This window comes from Eschrichtius robustus, chromosome 16, assembly GCF_028021215.1.
Source record: "Eschrichtius robustus isolate mEscRob2 chromosome 16, mEscRob2.pri, whole genome shotgun sequence".
NCBI lineage: Eukaryota > Metazoa > Chordata > Mammalia > Artiodactyla > Eschrichtiidae > Eschrichtius > Eschrichtius robustus.
The window spans coordinates 2032927-2048612 of record NC_090839.1 but is presented as its reverse complement, the minus strand read 5'-3'; the positions used below and the strand labels follow the sequence as shown (position 1 = coordinate 2048612).

General features: G+C 58.6%; 1 protein-coding gene across 2 annotated transcripts in view; it reads left to right on the top strand.

The window, feature by feature from the left end:
- Window positions 1–14958, top strand: part of CDH4 (cadherin 4) — a 563832-nt gene extending 548874 nt beyond the window's left edge. For both annotated transcript variants that reach the window (XM_068565975.1, XM_068565976.1), the window contains 8 exons: window positions 1087–1272; window positions 7166–7419; window positions 7956–8098; window positions 10216–10449; window positions 11643–11876; window positions 12102–12241; window positions 12758–12922; window positions 14752–14958. In XM_068565975.1, the coding sequence (XP_068422076.1) occupies window positions 1087–1272; window positions 7166–7419; window positions 7956–8098; window positions 10216–10449; window positions 11643–11876; window positions 12102–12241; window positions 12758–12922; window positions 14752–14958 (1563 nt within the window). The remainder of the gene's footprint in view (window positions 1–1086; window positions 1273–7165; window positions 7420–7955; window positions 8099–10215; window positions 10450–11642; window positions 11877–12101; window positions 12242–12757; window positions 12923–14751) is intronic.
- Window positions 14959–15686: the final 728 nt, after the last annotated feature.

The window sequence follows — 15686 nt, the reverse complement described above, 5'->3', positions numbered from 1 at the left end:
GCTTTCTCTGGGCTGTGCCAAGGTCTCTTAACCTCTCTTGCTTCTGTTTCTTCATCTGCAAAATGGGGATAAGAATGGGGCTCTCCTGAGGAACCAGCAGAATGCAAGGACAGTACCTGGCACAGAGTGGGCACTCGGTAACCATCGTTAGGGCTGAGCTGCTGTGAACACAACTGGAAATCCTCAGATTTTTGTTCAAACTTTGTCTCCAGGTTTTGTGGCTCAAAAGCACACTGCACTGTGACAGAATGGCCACACGATTTGCATGGCCTAGTGCCAAATAAGAACGCAGGGCCCTCGTTCGCAAATTATGAAGAATTTCAAGACTGTGACAGCACAGCAGTAAACCGAGCTCGGGGCTCTTCTGAGCTGGGCCACAGCTGCACAGCAGTGACTCTCGCCTGATGAGAGGTGCTCAGATTTCCATCACCACCTCGACACCAGCACCAACACGCCCCGCCACGCACACAGTCTTTGCCTGCCCGTAACTACTGCGGCCACGTGAACCCCACTCACCGATGGGCGTGGTTTGCAGCCCTCACTGCTGCGGCGGGAAAGAAAGGGTTGAGGCTCTGTGTTTGGTCATCTGCACATCTGCAGCTGCTGACCCCAGGCCCTAAGCCCATGTCGGGGACCACCGGGATGGCAGGAGCCCAGAGATGGTTCAGCTCGGGAAGCCCTCTGCAGCTGCGTCCCCACTCCTGTTCGTTTCCCATTTTGTGAGCACATTGTTATAGTCTCTTGCAAGCCCCAGGTATTTGCGTTGGTCCCCTGCTGCCTATGGGAAGGGCTGGAAGGGAATTTAGGAGGGAGGCCTGGCATGCGTGCACAGGCAGGGCTTAGTTTGGAGGCGGATACGTGCAGATGCGCCTCGGGCCTCGCGGGGCCTCCGCTGGAGGAAGCAGAGCCCTCTCTGGACGCCACCTCGTCGGCACGGACATGGGATGGGCCAACCTGTGGGAGTCACTGTGTCTGGGAGCAGCTGGAAGCAGAGGCCCCCCCCCGCCAGGGTCAGCAGAGAACCTTCTCCGGCCTCTCCAGGCTTCTGCACGGGTTCGTAATGTTGTCTTTTCTTACACTTCGCAGTACGCAGGTGAAGTCCCCGAAAACCGGGTGGAGACGGTGGTCGCAAACCTCACTGTGATGGACCGAGACCAGCCCCACTCCCCGAACTGGAACGCCGTCTACCGCATCATCAGCGGGGACCCCTCGGGCCACTTCATTGTCCGCACGGACCCCGTCACCAACGAGGGCATGGTCACCGTGGTGAAGGTGGGTGCTCGCCTCGCCTCCTGCTAGGCTCCCCGAGCTCTGCCCCCGCCACGTGCCCTGAGACAGACGTAACAGGAATGATACTCGGGCTCAGCGCGTGCCACCCCAGTGTCCAAGGGCAAAGGACTGCGCCCGACCTGCCAGGGGCAGAGGCAGCCTCAGCAGGACCGGTCACGTGACCCCAGGGACTCTGCAGGCCTGACCTGCCACCCACCCCCCAAAAGGTAACTCTCCCACCTTCTCCCTCGCACCTGGCCCTCAGCTTTTGAAGCTCAGAAGCCAAGAATCGGCCTCTTCTGCTTCCCCGCCGGGCAGCGACAAGGCTTGCCCGAGGCAGTGAGTGAGCTGTGCCCCAGGTGCCCGGAGGAGGGTCAGGGTGGCAGGAACACCGGGAGCAGGCCAGTTCGGGGGTCGCGGTAGCCTCTGGCCCCTCCTTCCCACCAGCCCCAGCAGCTCCCAGAGCAAGGCTCTGAGCGAAAGCGCTTCACCCCGAGCCTCCGGGACGGGTCCCCCACGTGCACTGGTGCGCCCCCAGCCCTGCCCCATGAGCCTGCACCCACGCTGGGCTGCTCCCCCTCAGGGTGCAGACCCGGCCCCTGGGCTTTGAGTGAAGGGTCGTGGCCACATCTGGGGGAGGCAGCTGAGCGGAGGCCCAGTGAGGCTGTCCGGCCTCTGGTTGAAACTGTTGCAGCAAATTACCCATTGATTTCTCCGTTACCAATATGTTTTATCTTGCCCTCCGACAGACTTCCGTTGGCCATGATAATCTTTCTGGAAGGTGTCCTCACTCAGACTGGTGACACAATTTTTAATGCATGACGTGTAGCATTATTCCCTGTCCTCCAGGGACACGAACGGATAAATACGGGAGAAGGACCACTTCCTTTAGTGACTTCTTCAGAGGCACAACCACCGTGATTTTATGAAGCAGTATATTTAAGTGGAGTCGCCCCCATCCCCCGCCAACGCTTGGGGGCCCTGGGGGAGGGGCTGGAGGCCTGGCAGCTGCTTAGTTCTTGGCGGCGGCGGCGGCGGCAGCGGAGGTGGGGGAACCTCAGCCATGAAGAGGCAAGCGCCAGGGAGGGACGTGGCTTCTCACCGGGGGCTCCAGGGGGTCTGCAGGGAACACCCCTTCCTTCAGCAGATGAGGAGACCACGGCTGCAGAGGACGGGGTCTCCCACAAGGTCAGCCGGGGGGACAGTGGGGAGGACGACGAGAGTGTCGGCGCAGAACCCTGATCTCTGCGGCCACCTCCAGGCATTCCCGTCGGGCAGGCACTGCAGCTTCGGGAGCCACGTCTCCGTCCCTTTTCCACACCTACCCAGCACTAGTACTCACTTTATAGTAAACTCCTTCTCGTACGCAATACCTTACTTAGTAGCAGGAGCTGAGAAGGCATGGGTTTGATGCACCAGATGTATGATTGTAAATACTCACAAAAATCAAGGCTGAGCTGCAGTGGGAGCCCGGCGATGGGGCAGGGCTGGACCAGATCAGCGGAGGCGCCTCCCGGCCAGGTAAGCAGCAGGCAGGGCAGCACGGCGGCGGGCCCCGTCACCAGCACCCCCAGGGCTCGCAGGACAACTGGTCCCACGAGGCGATCAGTTCCCCTGTGAGCAGAAATGTGTCACACTATTTATCACAGACGTTTCCAAGCGCACCTAGAAGCAAGAGAGACGGGTATACCCTCATCTGCCACTTCAGCTTCACAGTTAACTAGCGTGCTGCCGTGTCGCTCCATCCATGTTTTGCTGCAGTGTGGTTCTAAGTCCAGGACCTCTGCTCACACAGCCACAGCCGTTGCGGCACCTGAGACAGCCAGCCACGCCTCTGTGATCTCCAATATGAGTCTACATTTAATTGCCCTTAATTTTCCAAAAGTGTCTCTTTGTGGTATGGTTTTTCAAATCTGGATCCAAACAGGGTCCCCACGTTGCATTCGGTTGTGCCGTCTCTTGAATCTCTCATAATCTAGAACATTCCCCCCACCTCTGACCTGTCACAAACGCAGGGTCTGCGGTGCTGAATCTGTCCGATCGCTTCCCCTCGGTGTATCTGGTCCCTCGCTCTCCGCTCTTCTGTAACCAGGGCTGTAGACCTGAAGGGCCCTTCCACGGCGAGGAGCCTGGTTGTCCCACGCACAGCCATCTGAGCCTGACCAGTGGGCTCCGGCGGTGACAGCCTGCTCCCATCACCGTGGAGCTGACTCCTCCCGTTACGACCAGCAAGCAGTCTGCAAAGACACAGCTCTCCACCCGCCTCCATCTGCTGGTCGCATCATCTATTGATGGTCATTGCCAAGTTAATTTCTTCATTAGGCGGTATAAAATGGTGCTTTACAATCCTATCATTCCTTGTACAGTCCTCGGCTAGAATGCTTCTACATAAAAGATCCCTGCGATGATGCTGAAATGCAGGCCTGCCGCTGTCAGAACAACACCCACCCAAAGATGCCCACCCAGGTCCCAATCTCCCACATCTGTGCATATGTGGCAAAGGGGACTTTGCAGATGTGATTAAGTTAAGGATCTTGAGATGGGAGGTTACCCTGGATAGTCCTGGGGGGCCCCCAAGTAATCGCGGGGTCCTTATAAGAGTGACGCAGGAGGACCAGAGTCAGAGGAGACCTGAGGATGCAGCAGAGGTCTGAGAGAGACAGACTGGAAGATGCTGAGTTGCCGCTTTGAAGACGGAGGGAGGGGCCGAGAGCACAGGCGCCTCTCAGACAGAGCCAGAAAAGGCGTCCAGGAGCCTCCAGAAGTAACCAGCCCTGCCCACACCCCAACCTTAGCACAGACTTCTGACTTCTGGCCCCCAGAACTGTAAGATAACAAATCTATGTTGTTTTCAGCCACTAAATAGGAACGTGAAGTTAATGCAGTTCAACAGAAAAGGCAAAAATGAGGCTTCGTTCTCCACCTTTACTTCCGATTCTCAGAGCAGAGCTGGAGAGCCAGCAACAGGCAGTGTCACCACCTGCATCCAGGCGGCTGCCGTAACAATTGCGTAGCACGACACGCATTTACCCTCGCACTTTTCTGGAGGTCAGGAGCCCATAACGACCCTGTGGCGGCATGTAGGGCCCACCTGGGTAATCCAGGACCACCTCCCAGCTCAAGACCCTTAACTTCATCATGCCTGCAAAGTCCCCTTTTGCCAGGGAAAGTGACTGTCCACAGCTTCCAGAGATGAGGACCTGGGTAAATCCAAAAGCAGTCAGTGAAATTGGGTTTTTCACTTTCTCGTCACGGTTAAGAGTGTGCAGATTTTTATACACTCAGTGTGTTTTGGTCAGCTGCAGTTATTACTGGTCTTGACCTCTGGCTAGGGGGCTCCTCTGGCAGCTGGTTCTGGGTGCTTCTGCTACATCCTTGTGTTGGGACCTGAGTGGACAGCCCAGGTTCGTCTTGCTGATCTCTTGCCTCACATCTGGATGGGCCATTCCTCTAGCGAGGAGTGGTACTTAGAAACCAACATCCAGACACAAGAGGTGCTCACTGCGGCTGCTGCCATTGCTACTGGATGTTGTCAGGGCAGAGCAAAGAAGTAACATTTCAGAGCATGTGCTTCCTGACAACCTCAAATCTACTTCGCCGATTCACATGATCATTTCATCCAAATTGAACATTGGAGGGTTTTACTTACCTTTGTTGATTTTATACTTGATCTCATTTCTCTTACACTGAAAATCTTGGTTCCTAACAACAGTAATATAATTGCTTATTTACTTTAACCTACAATATACAATCACCCCTCGGTATCCATGGGGGATTGGTTCCAGGGCACACACCCCCACAGGTAGATACCAAAATCCACAGATGCTCAAGTCCCTTATACAAAATGGCATAGTATTGGGTTGGCCAAAAAAGTTCGTTCGGGTTTTTCCATGAGAACTTTTTGGCCAACCGAATATTTGCATATAACCTACACGCACTCTCCCGTGTACTTTAACTTATGATACCTAATACCATGTCAGTGCTGTGTAAATCGTTGCCTGTGTGAGGCAAATTCAGGTTTTAAATTTCTGGAATTTTTTTCAAATGTATTCAATCTGTGGTTGGTTAAATCCACGGATGTGGAACCCACGGATATGGAGAGCCAATTGGACATAAAAAGCTTAAAAAATAACAAATCCAAAATCCCTACCAACAGCAAGAGGACCAAATGAATTTAAGATTTCTTTGCAATAACTGTTGTCGTTAGAGTAAATCCCATGAAGGACTTACCATCTAAATGCCGTCCCAGTCACGAGAAATCATTATTTTCTTGGGAGTTATATTACCATCGATATATAGTTAGTTTAATTTAATTCAGTTTGTTTCTAATTTTCAGAGATTGCTTTATATATACAAGTTTACTTGTAATACCTAAAATGTGAGAATGTAAGATTTTACATGGCTCCAAGATCAAAGCTATGTGGCAAAACATACGCAGCAAACTCACACCTCCAGACGTTCCCTCCACCCTATTCCTTCCCTCTGCTCACGGGTGACTGTTTTTATGAGTTTTTTGGTTCATCCTTTCAGCATTTCTTTTTGCAGATGTGAGCAGATACACATGCAAATTCATGTCCCTCTCCCCCTTTTACACAAGAGGCAGCCTGCAGTGGATGTTGCCTTTGCTGCTCACCAGTCGATCCTGGAGATCGCCCTGTTCCCACGTGTATCTTCCTGGTTCGTTCTGACAGCTGCGAATGTCCCACTGTGCGGACGCAGCTCATCCACCCAGCCAGGGCTGTGGGTACCTGGGCTGACAGCAGTATATATCCTCTGTGAATGATACAGATGATACGTCAGGGAATATTCTTGGGCACGTGATACTTCGCAGGTGTCTAAGCAGAATTATTCAAATGCAGCTGCAGTGTGCTGTGTTGCCTGTTTTCTAGTGAGACTGTTGCAAGCTTTGCCAGGAATAATTACACATCTCGGGGCCCCAAGTGCTTCCGTCCCCCCTCAAAATGTGAAGAATACCCCCCGAGACTGATCGTACCCCGCAGATGCTAGAACTACAGACAATAGAACCATACTAGCATTTATCAGCCGGGGTCCTGACAGCCCCAAAATGTGTGTTAACTGGAGAGAATGGTCACGCAAGGGCCACGCACAGAGGTGAGGGGGCCCCGTGAGACCTGGTTTGTTGGTGTCCTGGGGCTGCTGTAGCAACTTACCACAGACCAGGTGGGTTAGAACAACTGAAGGATGCTCTCTCACAGCTCTGGAGGCCAAACGTCCAAAATCAAGGCATTGGCGGGACCGTGCTCCCTCTGGAGGTTCTGGGGAGGATCCCTCCTGCCCCGTCCAGCTTCTGGGGGTTGTCGGCCATCCCTGGCTCGGAGCTGCGTTACCCCGGCCTGTGCCTCTGTCTTCACCTGGCCCCTTTCTGTGTCTCCAGTCTCCCTCCCCTAACTCACAGGGCACCCAAGCTGGAATTGGGGGCCACCTCAATCCAGGGTGACTCCCTCTCAAGACCTTTAACTTCATTACATCTACAAAAACCCTATTTGCCAAAGGTCACAGTCACAGGTTCCAGGGGGACGTATCCTTGGAGGCCACCCTTCCACCCACCACACCTGGTGAGGCACCCTGGATGGACAACAGCCAGGGCCTTGACCTGCTAGGCTGCAGGGAGCAGGGTGGGGCCCCGGCACTCCTAATGCTTGATGAGTGCCGGAGCCGCTGGCGGGGAGGTGTGCCCGGCGGGAGCTGTAGCCCCCGAGGAGCCCAGCTACGGCTACTCCATGACGTGGGAAGCTGGGGGACAGCATCCCTCGGGGCTGACCTCCTGGGCCCAGAGCAGGGCGGCTGCAGACCAAGCAGCCCCACGGGCACCACCCTCCCTGCCGGCCTCGCGGGCACCCAAGCCAACTCCCCGTCTCGGCGCCTCTCATTCCAGGCGGTCGACTATGAGCTGAACAGAGCGTTCATGCTGACCGTGATGGTGTCCAACCAGGCGCCCCTGGCCAGCGGCATCCAGCTGTCCTTCCAGTCGACGGCGGGGGTGACCATCTCCGTCATGGACATCAATGAGGCCCCCTACTTCCCCTCGAACCACAAGCTGATCCGCCTGGAGGAGGGCGTGCCCACCGGCACCGTGCTAACCACGTTTTCGGCAGTGGACCCCGACCGGTTCATGCAGCAGGCCGTGAGGTGGGCCCACAGAGCACCCTCGGGCCCTGGGAACGGGGTGCCCCGTCCTCCGTAGAGAAGAGTCCTGGACGCCCAGTGAAACCTGCAACCCAGAAAGTCCCGGGTGGGTGCTTAGGGGTATCCCCGACTTGTGGTGTCCCCACGCAGGGAAGCCGTCGGGGCAGCTGGCATCTCCGGCCGCCAGGCTGCCCTGACACAAGACGGCGGGAAAAGCTTGAAGGACGTTCAGCCGCATCTGGAGTCAGGCTGGGTCCTGACCCCGCTTGGCGCTCCTGTGCTTATGATTTTGCGAGTCAGCGGCCCCCTCTGCCCCTCCGTCTCCCCGCCTGTAAAGGGGGCGATGGGAGAATCTGCCTCCCAGGGTCCTTGTGAGGTTAAATAGCCCGTCCTCCTTGGAGACTTCCAGCCGCTCTTGTCACCGTCCCGCGTGGGAGGACCCCCCCACCCCCATCCCGCGTGAGCTCGGCAGGAGGGCGGCCAGGAGGGGCTCCCCCAGTCCCTCGCCTCACCCCTCACCCCTCCCCCCTCCCCCGCAGATACTCAAAGCTGTCGGACCCAGCGAACTGGCTGCACATTAATGCCACCAACGGCCAGATCAGCACGGCGGCCATCCTCGACCGCGAGTCTCTCTACGTCAAAAACAACGTCTATGAGGCCACCTTCCTGGCAGCTGACAACGGTGCGCCCAGGGGCAGGGAGGCAGGGAGACGGGGGGCCCGCCCTCACCCTCGCCCATTCGATGCCCTGGGCTTGGTGGTTCACTGACGCAGGCGCCCAGGTCATTTGCTCTCGCGTGGGCGCCAGGGGAGCTGGGCAGTGTTACCACCACTGTTACGACTCCCTGGGCTCCTGCCATGTGCCAGGCACTATCCCATCTGTGAGCAGAACAGACAAGAGCCTCCTCCTTTGCATGGGTGACATTCTAGAGGCCAGTGTGTCAGCTTGAACCAGGTTTGGCTGCATAATAATTACAGCAATCTTAACAAGATGGAGGTTTACTTTCTCCCGCATAAAAGAAGACTGGAAGCAGGCAGCCCAGGGTCAGGTATGAGAAACCAGGCTCACTCTGGCCACTCCCGTGTCCTTGGCAAGCTACAGCATGGCCCAGAACAGCTGCTGGTGCTCCAGCCATCATGACCACATTCTGGCAAACAGGAGGAGAGGGGAGGTCAAGGGCACATCCCAGCCCTCCTAAGGACTTCCACTCACAGCTCATGAAGGCCAGAACTCAGTCACGAAGCCACATCTCGCTGCAAGGGATGCTGAGGAATGTCGTCTTCTGGTTGGGCAGTGATGAGCCCAGGTGAAGTTTGGGGCTTCGGTTCTTTTATCAAGGAACAAAGAGGAAATGGATATTAGGGACAACTCAGCAGTCTCTGCCCCAGGGAGACGAGTGTGAAACAAGTCAGCCAGATAATTTCAGGGAACGGGAGGTGCTGGAAAAGAACCAAATGGAGGATGGGAGAGTGACCGGGGCCTCCTGCTGCACTGTTGGCTACGAGTGACCTGCTGTGGGCCCAGGACCTGCGGGATCAGGACAAGCCAGGGGAAGGTGGGGCGGGGAGGGGAGTCCCAGAGTCAGGAAAGGGCACATGCCGAGGCCCCATGCCAGGCCCGTGCCACGTGGGTTCTGGGATCAGCTGCATAAATGAAGCTTCAGGAGCTAGAGTAGCCGCTGCACAAAGGTTTGGTCAACAGCAGCTGAAAGCTGGGACCTGGTGACCATCCCGCAGCCTCCTGCCCACCTCCCTCACCCCCCGGGATCCACAGAGGCCCAGCCCCTCAGCCAGCCACGATGAGTGCCAGGCCGTGGTCGGGGAAAGCTGCTCTGAGCAGCAGCTGGAGCACTGAGATTAGAACGTGATTTTAACGAATCGGTGGCCGGAGCAGTGGAAAGCACGAGGAAGACACCGGAAACGGAGCACAAGTCCCGCTCGCATTAATAGAACCCGTCCGTGCTGCTCCTGACTGTGAGCTGTGTCATCGGCCACCTGTCACATCAGGCACCAAGCTGGTCGCCTTAAACGTGCTCTGATGCATTGCCTGGGAGATCACAGAGACGCACTATGGGATGGATGTTTTACATGCTCCGCCTGCCTCAGCCAAGAAACGCAGTCGTTAATGACGGGGTCAGAGTTGCCACCAAAGGGCAGGGCCACGGTCAGAACACGGAGGACAGACAGGCCACCTCTGGCCGCTCAGCACTGGTCCACCCCCACCGTGGGCCTGGGCCGAGGCAGGGGCTGGGCGTTGGCGGGGTTTGGGGACGGGACAGCCACACGTGTACAGGTGTGTGCAGTTCCTGTGTGTGTGCAGCGGAGCAGCTGCGTATGTCATACGGCAGAGTGTCAGTGTGCGTGTGGGGCTGTGGTCAGCTGGGGTCTGTCCCAGGTGGGGCTGGGTCTGTCCCGGGTGGGGCTGGGGGTCCGTCCTGGGTGGGACTGGGTCTGTCCTGGGTGGGACTGGGGGTCCGTCCTGGGTGGGATTGGGGGTCCGTCCTGGGTGGGGCTGGGTCTGTCCTGGGTGGGACTGGGGGTCCGTCCTGGGTGGGGCTGGGGGTCCGTCCTGGGTGGGATTGGGGGTCCGTCCTGGGTGGGACTGGGTCCGTCCTGGGTGGGACTAGGGGTCCGTCCTGGGTGGGGTTGGGGGTCCGTCCTGGGTGGGACTGGGGGTCCGTCCTGGGTGGGGCTGGGGGTCCGTCCTGGGTGGGGGCTGGGGGTGGTCCCATGCACACCGTGGGTCTGTGGTCATGGAGCCCAGGAGTGACCCATGTGATCACCCGTGTCCGGCCCACAGGGATCCCTCCGGCCAGCGGCACCGGGACCCTCCAAATCTATCTCATTGACATCAATGACAACGCCCCTGAGCTGCTGCCCAAGGAGGCGCAGATCTGCGAGAAGCCCAGCCTGGACACCATCAACATCACAGCGGCCGACGCGGACGTCGACCCCAACATCGGCCCCTACGTCTTCGAGCTGCCCTTCGTTCCAGCGAGCGTGCGGAAGAACTGGACCATCACCCGCCTCAACGGTGAGCCTGCCTCGGGCACCAGCCCACTGGCAGCCCTGCCACTGGGAAAATCAGACTGAGTCCAGGGCGCAGACCCCCAGGGGCCCGTCACCCCTTCACAGGAGGGTCGCGCAGCCCCTTCCTGTGGGGTGGGGGCCCCTGCCTGCTCCAGGGCTCGGCCGCCAAGGAGGCCCCCAGAGCAGGCCCCAATCTCATCATTTTAACAAGCTCAGCCTTGACCATCCCAGTGGCTATAACTGCAGACCACTTCCTATGCCAGTCACCAAATGATGGGACGGACCCTAACCAACATATTTCCTGAGGGCACTTTCCTAGCCGTGGCCTTGATAGAAAGGGCATCCAAGTTCTGAAGTTCTGATGGCATTTGCTTGTTCCCCAAGCCCTTACCAATACTGAATATTGTTTTAAAAAGCATTTTTCCAATTCTTTTAGCCAAAATCAGTTTCCACTTGTATTTTTTGACTGCCAGTGGACATTGTTTCATTTATTTACTGGCCATTTTTTGCCTCTGTGAATCATCTGTTCAATGTCCCTGCCTATTTTTCTTTGAAAATGGGGTTTTTTTCTAATTGATTTGGTAGAACTCTTTGTATATTAAGGAAATAATTTCTTCATTCTTCGTGTTGTAACTGCTCTAATCCTCTTTTTTTTTTTTTTCCTGGGCTGTGTTGGGTCTTCGTTGCTGCACGCAGGCTTTTCTCTAGTTGTGGCGAGCGGGGGCTACACTTTGTGGCAGTGCGCGGGCCTCTAATTGCGGTGTCTTCTCTTGTTGCGGAGCACGGGCTCTAGGCACACGGGCTTCTGTAGTTGTGGCATGTGGGCTCAGTAGTTGCAGCACGCGGGCTCTAGAGCGCAGGCTCAGTAGTTGTGGTGCACGGGCTTAGTTGCTCCGCGACATGTGGGATCTTCCCACACCAAGGCTCGAACCCGTGTCCCCTGCATTGGCAGGTGGATTCTTAACCACTGCGCCACCAGGGAAGTCCAACTGCTCTATTCTTGAATTGCCAACGTCTCAACCTTACGGTATAACGCAGTGTGTGTGCGCGCACATGTGCGCATGTCTACACGTGTCTTAGCCAAACAGGCGTGTTAGATGTTCACACTATCGGGCCGAGTCTTTGCCTTCGTTAGTCTCGCTCAGAAAGGAGGGCTGGCTGCTCAGTGAGCGGAGCCCGTCCCGTCACTCGCACCAGGTGACTACGCCCAGCTCAGCCTGCGCATCCTGTACCTGGAGGCCGGGGTGTACGACGTCCCCATCATCGTCACGGACTCGGGGAACCCGCCCCTGTCCAATACGTCCATCATCAAAGTCAAGGTGTGCCCGTGCGACGAGAACGGCGACTGCAGCACCATGGGCGCGGTGGCAGCAGCCGGGCTGGGCACCGGCGCCATCGTGGCCATCCTCATCTGCATCATCATCCTGCTCAGTGAGTGCAGCTGGTCCTGGGGTGACGGGAGGAGGGGCCCAGGTCTGCCCACGGCCCCATCTCCTGGCCCCGCTCTACCTGCCAGGAGACTTCCAGAAGCCCCGCCCAACCGGGCGCCCGATAACGGACACAGGCGCTGGCGGCCACGCGTGCGCACCTTCCCGCGCATGCACGCCCCCGTGCAGACACACGCGCACCTGCTCACGCGTGCCCCCTGCCCCACAGCCATGGTCCTGCTGTTCGTCGTGTGGATGAGGCGGCGGGAGAAGGAGCGCCACACGAAGCAGCTGCTCATCGACCCCGAGGACGACGTCCGTGACAACATCCTCAAGTACGACGAGGAGGGGGGCGGCGAGGAGGACCAGGTGAGGCCCGCGGCCGGGGCAGCAGGGACGTGTGGGGACACCCTCCCAGCCCTGGCGGAGCACACACGCCCTGCACCCCGGGCTCGGGGAGGGTGGACCTGGGGCGCTGCCCAGTTGGTCGCTGGGGACTCAGGGCGAGCCTTAGCCCATTAAAGCTTAGTGACCACCCCCCGTGAACTGGGCGTAACAGCAGCCTCAGGTCCAGCTGTTCCCAGGAACACATGAGGAATGTGGTGGCAGCTGAGCAGATGGGGGAGGGGGTCGACCCCAGGGGGAAGGCAGCAGGGGGCGCAGACCCCACAGGTGCCTTGAGGACGGGCAGGATTTGGATGCACAGAGGTGGGGTGAGCATTTCAGGAAGGAGAGACCAGGTGAGGGACTAGGACGGGGGAGCCCCCGGGGGACCCGGAATAGGTCAGTGGATACGCTCAGGGCCCGGTCACAGAACAGGACTCATCTGGGGTGTCTGCCTGTTATCCCCGCGGACCGCCTTCCCTGACTCCCCTGCGCCCCCAGGACTACGACCTCAGCCAGCTGCAGCAGCCGGAGGCCGTGGAGCACGTGCTGAGCAAGGCCCCCGGGGTGCGGCGGGTGGACGAGCGGCCGGTGGGCGCCGAGCCCCGGTACCCGGCCAGGCCCGTGGTGCCCCACCCAGGAGACATCGGGGACTTCATCAGCGAGGTGGGTAGCCCAGCAGCGACGGGTGCGCAAACCTGTTAACACAGACAAGAAAAAGCCCACTTCTCTGGGGCCCGGCGTCGGGCTGAGCAGGCAGATCCAGACCTGGGTTCACGCCGGCCCTGCTCCTGCCGGCGGGGAGCCCCTCGGTTTAGCATCCCCGCTGCAGAAGGACTAACCTGCCCCCGCCCCCGGTGAGGACAAACACACAGGGCTTAGCAAGATTGTTGGAACTTGAGGCCGCAGTCCAGGCAAGAACAGGAAGGGGACCAGCGAGGTGGCTCTGACCCCAGACTCCTGTCTGCAGCGATCGGGAGAGGCCTCCGCAGTGTCCACTCAACCCCGATAACCAGACGCACAGGCTGCCCCCTCCCCCCTCCACATACAGGGCATTGGGGACGGCCTGGGAGGTGGGCGTCATTCCAGAGCTGCCACCTGACCACACGCCCGTGTCACCCATCCTGACGCCTGGGGTCTGGAGACGATGTAGCATCAAAGTCCCAGCCAACAGCGTCCCTTTGATCATCCCCTTTGCAAGGAAAGCTGACCCACCTCTTGAAGCTGAGCCCAAGATGCCCAACTGACATGTCCAAGGGCGTCAAGAGCAGGCCTCCCACCTCTGCTCCCATCCTCCTGTGCGGTAAAGCCGAGGGACAGCGTGAGCCAGGGCACGTGGCTGCACCCCAGACGCTCTCCCCGCCAGCTGCTGCGTCCCGGGCAGCCAGTACCTCCGCGCCCACCGTGGCTCCCACAGACGGGGTGCCCTCCGTGCCCCGTGTAGCCGGCGTGGGTCCCTGTGGATTTACCCCCACCCCGTCTCTAACACGACTGTACTTTGAGAGGGGCTGACAACACTTTTTTCTCCACCTACGTCAGAACCGGACTTTAAAAGGATTTATTTAAGCGGAATAGAACCCAGGGAGTGGTTCGGCAGAGACACAAAGAGATTTCTCAGAACATTCCACAAAACAGACCATGTCTCAGGCCGTAAATGAAATTTTTATGACTGCCCAAAAGCCGATTCAGCTTAGACAACATTTACCATCTACAGTGTAATAAAATTTTTAAAACTCCAAAAACTACGTCCTCCCCAATCGACAATCAAAAGCCCACTTTTAAACAACTTAGAGGAAAGCAGAAATGGAAGTGACCGACCATTCCGTACTGAATAATGGAAAAGGTACTCCCCTCCCTAACCAGGGCAGGGTTAGGCAGTGACCAGCACGGGCCCCCGGGCCGTCCTGCGGGAGACCCCTGGAGTCGGGGCGGGGAACCCTCCAAGCTGTCCCGCCCCCCTGGGAAGTGTGTCCACCCCTCCCACGGTCGCAGGGTGGGAGCTGCCCAGGGGTGCCCTTGGCCAGTGGCCAGAGTGCTGGAGGTGGCCTGGCCAGGGGTCCCAGCATCAGGCACTGGGGAAACGGGGCCGGGGCACGGGCACGGGCAGGGGCTCCAGCCACACCTGCTACATCCCTGTTTGCTCCCGCGCACACTCACGGTAACAACTTCAGGTGTCTGACACCCACGCCGGGTTCACCGCCCTGTGGCAACCACCAGGGACTCGTGGAGGCTGGCCTCTCGCACAGGCCCCGGCCGGCCCTCCGCCTGGCTGTGTGCGCTGCCCCCAGGCCTCTTCCACAGCTCATTCTGCAAACACCGCGCCCCTACTCGGGTCTCTGAGGCGCCTTTCCCTGACACGCAGGAGCACTTATTGAGCACCTACTGCATACAAGGCCCCATCACTGAGCCTCCCCAACCTGCCTCCCCAGCTCCGCTTCCTGGGCGCCCCTCCGGCCCCCGCCCCGCACCCTAACCCATGTCTCCACGGCCCCCAGGGACTCCGGGCGGCCGACAACGACCCCACGGCGCCGCCCTACGACTCGCTGCTGGTCTTCGACTACGAGGGCAGCGGCTCCAGCGCGGGCTCCGTCAGCTCCCTGAGCTCGTCCAGCTCCGGGAGCCAGGACTACGATTACCTGAACGACTGGGGGCCCAGGTTCAAGAAGCTGGCGGACCTGTACGCAGGCGGCGAGGAGGAGTAAGCAGCCCCCCCGCCCCGGCGGAACGAGAACAGCGCTCGGACGGACGGACGGACGGGAGGAGACAGCGGGCCTTCCCGACGCCCGCGGCCGCGCCACCCGGCCGTGTGTGCGGGGTCCCCGCCCGCCCCCCGCACCGAGCTGTCTGGCACGAACACTTGTCCGCCCGCGGCCGCCCCCAGCACGGCAGCTGACTCAGCACTAAGGAGAGCAGAGGCACGGTCTGAACCTGAATTTCTTAGGACAGAAGCGCTGTTTAAAAAGAAAATGCAAGTGCCTTTCGGTACATGTATCAGATTCCCTCACACTCAGGAGCAACTAGGAGCAAGCGGACAGACCAAGTCCCCCCTAGCCCGTCCTGAGCGCCCCCAACCCCGGCCAGTCCCAGCTCTGAAGGCACGCATTAAGGAATTGGGGAGAATGTGTCCTTTTTTCCGATCTTCTATCAAGAAAAAAAGTGGGTGACACGCTTGACAAAATTGACAAAAACAGTTTGGGGTCCAAACGCCATAAGCCTTCTGAGTCCTCACGCTTTGCTGTGCACAGTTGGGGTCTCCCGGGCCCCTTGGGGGTCCCCGAGGCCGGAGGCCCCACCTGCAGCTGCTGCAGCAGCGAGTGCCCCTGGGGCGGGCCAAGCCAGTGGACCAGAGGCCCGCTGTACAACTGGGCTTCCACGGAAGTGTCCACCGCCCCCGACTCCCAGACGCTGGAAATAGCTGGGCAGGTGGGGT